The 8,276-nt window shown below is 43.8% G+C and overlaps 1 protein-coding gene across 2 annotated transcripts; it reads left to right on the top strand.

Annotated features, from left to right (window-relative positions):
- Positions 1–1,125: 1,125 nt before the first annotated feature.
- On the top strand, positions 1,126–8,035 carry LOC110507865 (2-hydroxyacyl-CoA lyase 2). 2 transcript variants are annotated; one of them, XM_021588243.3, is made up of 14 exons: positions 1,126–1,875; positions 2,395–2,596; positions 2,766–2,893; positions 3,103–3,353; positions 3,446–3,545; positions 3,709–3,806; positions 3,892–4,028; positions 5,442–5,576; positions 5,691–5,805; positions 5,989–6,158; positions 6,356–6,426; positions 6,550–6,621; positions 6,717–6,822; positions 6,973–8,035. In XM_021588243.3, the coding sequence occupies exons 1-14, from the start codon at positions 1,765–1,767 to the stop codon at positions 7,149–7,151; spliced, it is 1,875 nt and encodes a 624-aa protein (XP_021443918.2). In that variant the 5' UTR covers positions 1,126–1,764; the 3' UTR covers positions 7,152–8,035. The 2 variants fall into 2 exon arrangements, with proteins under 2 accessions (XP_021443918.2, XP_021443917.2); XM_021588242.3 differs by having other exon boundaries at positions 1,146–1,875; positions 6,529–6,621.
- Positions 8,036–8,276: the final 241 nt, after the last annotated feature.

The following is an 8,276-nucleotide window of genomic DNA, read 5'->3' as shown; positions in this document are numbered from 1 at the left end:
AGAGGCTGGGCTGAGGGCTTGTAGGCCTGTTGTAAGGCAGGTCCTCACCAGACATCACCGGCAACAACGTCGCCCATGGGCACAAACCCACCGTCGCTGGACCAGACAGGACTGGCAAAAAGTGCTCTTCACTGACGAGTCGCGGTTTTGTCTCACCAGGGGTGATGGTCGGATTCACGTTTATCGTCGAAAAGGAATGAGCGTTACACCGAGGCCTGTACTCTGGAGCGCGATCGATTTGGAGGTGGAGGGTCCGTCATGGTCTGGGGTGGTGTGTTACAGCATCATCTGACTGAGCTTGTTGTCATTGCAGGCAATCTCAGCGATGTGCGTTACAGGGAAGACATCCTCCTCCCTCATGTGGTACCCTTCCTGCAGGCTCATCCTGACATGACCCTCCAGCATGACAATAACACCAGCCATACTGCTCGTTCTGTGTGTGATTTCCTGCAAGACAGGAATGTCAGTGTTCTGCCATGGCCAGCGAAGAGCCCAGATCTTAATCCCATTGAGCACGTCTGGAACCTGTTGGATCGGAGGGTGAGGGCTAGGGCCATTCCCCCTAGAAATGTCTGGGAACTTGCAGGTGCCTTGGTGGAAGAGTGGGGTAACATCTCACAGCAAGAACTGGCAAATCTGGTGCAGTCCATGAGGAGCAGATGCACTTCAGTACTTAATGCAGCTGGTGGCCACACCAGATACTGACTGTTATTTTTACTCCCCTTTGTTCAGGGACACATTATTCAATTTATGTTAGTCACATGTCTGTGGAACTTGTTCAGTTTATGTCTCAGTTGTTGAATCTTGTTATGTTCATACAAAAATGTACGCATGTTAAGTTTGATGAAAATAAACGCAGTTGACAGTGAGAGGACGTTTCTTTTTTTGCTGCGTTTACATGCACATATTATCTCAATTACCTCAACTACCTCATGCCCCTGCACATTGACTCAGTATGTTACTCCTTTATAGTCTTGTTATTTTATTGCGTTACTATTTCATTTTTCTTACTTATTTAATCTGTATTGTAGTCAAAATGGTTATATCGCAAAAATGTAAGATTAGTGATAGGTTTAAAATCACATTTTAAGAAGATACATTGTAGAATTGGGCGTGCTTTATGACTTTGTGGCTGTGGTAACTAGTGACCTGGCACAACTCCGATATAAAGTGTTTTTTTCTCAAAGTTGTTGGGATGTCACATGTCCTACTTATATCAGTACACTATTAACAACCATATCATTACGGAACTTATATTTGATCAAATAAGCCATGCAATTTTTTACTACGAAATTCGACACTTATTGACCTACATTCAAAAACTCTTGGTGAGCGAAAAATAATAGAAACCGCCACCTGCTGGAGAGGACAGATTTCGGGCCCAGTTATCCCTCTCGCTTCGCGTCTTCCTCGCTGTTCTTATCCACGATTCCGGTAGTTGCGGACCATTGCGTTATTGACTGTGAATTGTCATTTTGCGACATTTGCGGAACTTTGTTACAACGTTGATCAATAGCGATCATCGGTCATTTAAATTTGAAATTCGATGGTTAGTTTCATTGCACGAACGGGTGGAGTCTGGTTTTCCAAGCGTTTCTTGCACAGTAGCCTAGTAAATTGTGCATGTGAAATGCCTGTTTATAAATGGTACTGCTACTAGGTTGTGCATTGGGTGAACAGCAGCCTAAACTGGAGAGCTATTCGATCCACAAAACGGATACTGCTTTATTTTAGGACTCGCTTCAGTATTTTGACACATTTCGCATGGAAATGGAGATTGCCATCGCGCTGGGGTGCTCTGTTGGTTTTACATTCGGAGGACTAGTATTTGTAGCGTATAAACTTGGTTTACTGTATCAGTTGTTTCTTCATAAGGTAAGTCACTTCTGTGTAAACAATGTTTCATTCTAATTTGGTGTCGGCCTGCTCACTTGCTGTCTCAACTGTGAAACTCACATGCAGCCTGGTATTCTCAGAAGCAAAACACCTTGTTCATACCCACTACAGTGTTATTTTACTCACTTGCTTCTTCACCTAGCCTAAGTGAACCAACATAAGACTCAGTTACTCATCTAGTAGGTGAAAGGTAACCCTACTTACTGTATGTGAGAGAACTTTGAACTGCCTTGTGGCTATGTAACACAAAGGCCATGACGACACAGTGCAGGTTCTTCAGAAGTTATACAATAGGCTACATAAGGAGCATTAGGTCTACAAGGACAATATGCAGTTCATTTCTAAATACAAGATAGCGATATATAGATAACCAATAGGCCTTTTCTAGTTTCCGACAGAACTTTGCAGTTATTTAAATGAAATGATACCCTGTCCTTGACCCTGATTTGAGACCTGCCTGTTCAGTCCTTTACCTGAGTCCTCTAATTCTTCCCCCAGACTGAGACTCAGAGCCCTCGCCATGGTGGGGAGAGTGTGGCAGAGGTTCTGCGTGCCCATGGGGTTAAGTTTGTCTTCACCCTGGTGGGGGGGCACATCTCGCCCATCTTGGTGGCCTGCGAGAAGCTGGGCATCCGCATCGTGGACACCAGGCATGAGGCTACTGCCGTCTTTGCAGCTGATGCTGTAGCTAGGCTCTCAGGTAAAGTAGTACCGTACATTACCTACTATAATATCACAAATACCTTGCATTACAGTTGTCCATGTCCACCTAAACCGTTCGGAACTGGTTTAATTTGCTTAGGACACTGTAGTCTACTCATGTGTTCATACTGTAGCATTGACACTGTCATTGATTCTCCCTCCAACAGGCACTGTAGGTGTAGCTGCAGTGACTGCTGGCCCAGGCCTGACTAACACAGTCACAGCAGTGAAGAATGCTCAGATGGCCGAGTCTCCACTGCTTCTCATAGGGGGAGCTGCTGCAACACTACTTCAGGTGAAAGTCAGGCCTTTTACTGGTGTAGCAGCATGGGGGTACCCTAGTCCTAACGTTAACACTAAGGCTGCGCTGCAATAGCAAGTCAGACTCAACAATGACCATAATCCTGCACTGTAGAGTTGTGTGACTGTGGGTGAGCACAATACATATTGATTATCCCTATCCATTGTGGAGGTTTGACCTCTTTGTGAACTGTTGTTGTGCAGGGTAGAGGAGCGCTGCAGGACATTGACCAGATGTCCCTGTTCAAGCCGCTGTGTAAGTTCTGCGCCTCGGTGAGGAGTGTGAGGGAGATCGTCCCCACGATGAGGAAGGCCCTGGCCATCGCCCAGTCTGGAACTCCAGGACCTGTGTTCATAGAGTTCCCCATTGACACACTCTACCCCTTCCACCTGGTGTCCAAAGAGTTCGGAGTGAAAAACCCTCCCAAGGGACTAATGGGGAAAGTTGTCACTTGGTAAGTGATCAGCAGGATCGTGCTGGTCCATGCTTTCGCACATCCCTAGTGATTTGTGAAAGTAACAGATACGGTATATGTTTTTCCATAAGGTACCTCCACAATCACCTAAAGAACTTGTTTGCTGGGGCCTGGGAAACCAGAGATGTTTCACCTCTCCCTGTGCACATCCCTCAGGCCACAGATGATCAGGCAAGACTAACTCTAACCCTCAGTCATTCTCTAACAACAGTGAGAAAGGCTTAATTTGGTAGAAGCCGTCAGTTCGTACTAGCCAGTTACAGATTTCCAATAGACATGAATGCATGTTTTTTATGTAACCCTTGTGGCTCAACCTCTAGTGATCTGACACCAGGTACAAAAGTGTATAGAGCTGGTGAGCAGAGCCAAGAAGCCTGTTATCCTACTGGGGAGCCAGGCAACCCTACCTCCAACACCTACAGACGACATCAGGTATTTCAACAACCACATTTTATATTACACATCTTCAGACTTCTGGTCCATTCAATGCAAATCCATATATTTTTTCCTGTTACAGGGTAGCCCTGGAGTCCCTGGGTATCCCTTGCTTTCTGGGGGGAATGTCCCGTGGCATGCTGGGTAGGAACAGTCCCTTGCACATCAGACAGAACAGGAAATATGCCCTAATGGACGCAGACCTTGTGCTATTAGCAGGTGAGACACAAACTGCCATCTGTAAATCTTGTCTCCATACAGTTGTTTGTATTTGTGTTTATAATGGATCCCCATTAGCCGCTACCAAAGCAGCAGCTACTCTTCCTGGTGTTCAGCAAAATTAAGGCAGTTTATGCAATTTGAAAAATGATACATTAACAGATTTCACAACACACTGTTCCCTCAGGCCCCTACTCCACCACTACCACATATCTAGAGTACTAAATCCATGTGTATTTATGGTGTGTATGTATCGTGTGTATGCATGTGTCTGTGCCAATGTTTGTGTTGCTTCACAGTCCTAGCTGTTCCATAAAGTGTTTTTTTTATTCCTACTTTTGTCAGTTACTTGATGTGGAATAGAGTTCCATGTAGTCATAGCTCTATGTAGTACTGTGTGCCTCCCATAGTCTGTTCTGGACTTGGGGACTGTGCAGAGACCTCTGGTGGGGTATCGTTGGGTGTCAGAGCTATGTGCCAGTAGTTTAGACAGACAGCTCAGTGCATTCAATATGTTAATACCTCTCATAAATAAAAGTAGTGATGAAGTCAATCTCCTCCACTTTCAGCCTGGAGAGATTGACATGCATATTAATTATATTAGCTCTGTGTACATCCAAGGGCCAGCAGTGCTGCCCTGTTCTAAGCCAATTGCAATTTTCCTAGATCCTTTTTTGTGGCACCTGACCACACGCCTGAACAGTAGTCCAGGTGCGACAAGACTAGGGCCTGCAGGACCTGCCTTGTTGATAGTGTTGTTAAGGAGGCAGAGCATCGCTTTATTATAGACAGACTTCTCCCCATCTTAGCTACTACTGCATCAATATGTTTTGACCATGACAGTTTGCAATCCAGGTGTACTCCAAGCAGTTTAGTCATCTCAACTTGCTCAATTTCCACATTATTTATGACAATATTTAGTCAAGGTTTAGTGAGTGTTTTGTTCCAAATACAATGATTTTAGTTTTAGAAATATTTAGGGCTAACATATTCCTTCCCACCCACTCTGAAACTAACTGCAGTTCTTTGTTGAGTGTTTCAGTCATTGCAGTCGCTGTTGTAGCTGACGTGTATAGTGTTGAGTCATCCATAGACACTCTGGCTTTACTCAGTCAGTGGCATGTTGTTAGTAAAAAAGCAAGGGGCATAAACAGCTCCCCTATTCCTGATTCTAACTGAATTATATTTGAGAGGCTTCCATTAAAGAACACCCTCTGTGTTCTGTTAGACAAGTAACTCTTTATCCACATTATAGCAGGGGGTGTAAAGCCATAACACATACGTTTTTCCAGCAGCAGACTATGATCAATAATGTCAATAGCTGCACTGAAGTCTAACAAGACAGCCCCCACAATCATTTCAGCAATTTCTGTTGTCTTTGAGGCTGTCTCACAATGGTGGTATGTGTTGCAGGAACTGTATGTGACTTCCGATTAAGCTACGGCAGAGTGCTGAACAGGCGCAGCAAGATCATTGCTGTCAACAGAGATAAGACTCAACTTCTGAAGAACTCTGACATGTTCTGGAAGCCCAATGTGGCCATTCAGGGTTGGTACTGTTGTCTGAATTGTCCAATCAGTCTTATTTGCTTTCACAAAACGCTGCCACTTCCTGTTTGGCTATTTAATCTTGTGGAGACAAAAATTTCCATTTGTCTTTTAGGAGATGCAGGCTCCTTCCTACTCCGTCTCTCCAAAGGCCTCATGGGCCACAAATGTCCCGAGGACTGGCCACAGAGGCTCAAAGCAGGAGAAGTCACCAAAGAGAAGGCTAATCGGTACACAATTTATTTAGCCAGTTGGGCAGAAAGCCAACTGTTTTTTTTGTGTTTTTTCTTTTTATACATAGCCAATAACCTTCATGCAAATGAATCAGTACATCTAGTGCACCAAACACAAACAGTACATGTTGTATTAGTTCCCTGTGAAAGTGTGTTTTGCTCTGTGTGTTTTCTGTGCAGGAGGAAGGCTGATGAGAAGACGGACTGCCACCTGAACCCCCTGAGTGTCCTGCACCGTGTGGATGAGTTGATGGCTGACGACAGCATCATAGTGGCGGATGGGGGCGACTTTGTGGGCAGTGCTGCATACATCATGAGACCAAGGGGCCCACTCCGCTGGCTGGATCCAGGTCAAGATCCTCAGTGGACAGTGTTAAATACAAATAGACAATATTTTTGGAAATGTGTTATAGGATTGTGGTCACTTGAGTAAGATGGGTATTAACATGTACAATAAAACAAATAGGACTTGTTTATTAAATGGATGATATCTTAATGGATGTAATCATCCACCACCACTACCTGATGTGGTTGGTCATTCTAACAGGAGCATTTGGAACCCTTGGTGTTGGAGGAGGGTTTGCTCTGGGAGCCAAGCTGTGTCGGCCTGAGTCAGAGGTACAGTAGAATACCAAGCAGGCCTTATCCGTCACTGTTTTATAGGGGTTTAGGTTTTTCGGTTTGTTCATGTTGTGAAACACCATTTTTGGCTGAGTTTAGCTGACTAAGGTTCTCATTGAGGTGTGGATTATCTATGGCGATGGATCCCTGGGATACAGTGTTGCAGAATTTGACACTTTTACCAGACACAAGGTACAGTAATAACCAATTCACCATTCAGACCAACTTCTCAACTAACTAATCATGCATTCAGACCAGTTAATCTGCTTTGTCCCTCTCTCTCCCAGACGCCAGTAATTGCTCTGGTGGGGAACGATGCCTGTTGGAGCCAGATCTCCAGGGAGCAGGTTCCCATCCTGGGCAGCAACGTGGCCTGTGGCCTGGCCTTCACAGGTCTTTATATGTTGGCCTACTGTACCCCCAGTGCCACCATACTGGGGATCTCTAGTGCCTATACTCACACATGCAAGGTCTCTGTTAGCCCATGTCTTTGGATGTCATGTTACACATCCAACATGCTGTCTCTGTTCTCCCCTTCCCTAGATTACCACATAGTTGCAGATGGTTATGGAGGCAAGGGTACCCTCATTGCTCGCGAGGACGAGGACAAGCTGGATGACATCATAAAAGAGGCACAGAAGGAGACCCGAGAGGGGAGAGCCACACTACTCAATGTTCTCATAGGGAAGACCAACTTCAGAGAGGGTTCCATCTCTGTGTAGAATAGCTCAGACAGACAGGCCACAACCTCTGGGGTCTCTGTCTGGACCTGTGGGTCCTAAAACCTTCCCACCTTGCCTAGAAACCCAAATCTGTTCACATGCTGTTGAACAGTACAACTGCTGCATTTTGCTGGTGAAGAAGGAAAGTGTGACTTCTGGGAACCTCAACAATTCAGGAACTCATTCTTCTCAACCTTTTATCAGCCTTTTGATCCTTGCTATATACACTTTTAACCAATTAATGTATATTGACTTCGGATAGCCTATTGATATACTGAACTCTACCTTGAAACTGGTTATTTATTTCAAAAAACTAAAAAAGTGAATTTTGGAATGAAATGTCCTTCATAGGGATATTTGGTGGCAGGTAGCCTAGTGGTTGGAGCGTTGGGGCAGTAACCGAAAGGTTGCTAGATCGAATCCCCGAGCTGACAAGGTAAACATCTGTTGTTCTGCCCCTGAATAACGCTATTAACCCACTGTTCCTAGGCTGTAATTGTAAATAATAATTTGTTCTGAACTGACTTGCCTAGTTAAATTTCAAAATATTTATGAAAATGCATTATACACTAAGCTACAAGCCGCAGGAGGATTAGTAGATTTAACATCAAGGTAATAAATACAATTGTAAGACTGTAGTTGTTTTTAATTTAAATGGTATTGAATTGATGATTGTATGCCTTTAATTCTTGAATGTACTATAAGACTCCACAAATACATCAATCAACAGAATGGATACACAAATACAAGATGTTGATTCAAAAGTTAATTATATGCAGTAGGAGTGCTCTATAAAAAAGCAAGGAATTTAAACTGGAAGATGTTATCATATTTTACCATTTGAGTATTGGTCATTATAATCTTGAATAAATTATAACATTTTATTACACTGCTCATACTATTTCATATATTCTATTTATATTTTAAGAAATTCTGCATTATTCTGATCATGCAAATTGAAGTCCACCTTACATTTGCCTTGGTTTCATGCATGTTAGAAGCCTCCCCGAAAAAAGAAGAAAAAAAATAATTGCTTTAACACACTGCCGACCCTGATGACCAAGCCGTGTCTGAATCCTGGCTTAGGTAGGCCACCAAAAATTCTGAAATTTCCATCCCCAACTA

This window comes from Oncorhynchus mykiss, chromosome 27 (assembly GCF_057628025.1).
Source record: "Oncorhynchus mykiss isolate SJ-2025 chromosome 27, ASM5762802v1, whole genome shotgun sequence".
In the NCBI taxonomy this organism is placed as follows: Eukaryota; Metazoa; Chordata; class Actinopteri; order Salmoniformes; family Salmonidae; genus Oncorhynchus; species Oncorhynchus mykiss.
The sequence above is the reverse complement of the archived record's forward strand: the minus strand, read 5'-3'. Positions and strand labels throughout refer to the sequence as shown.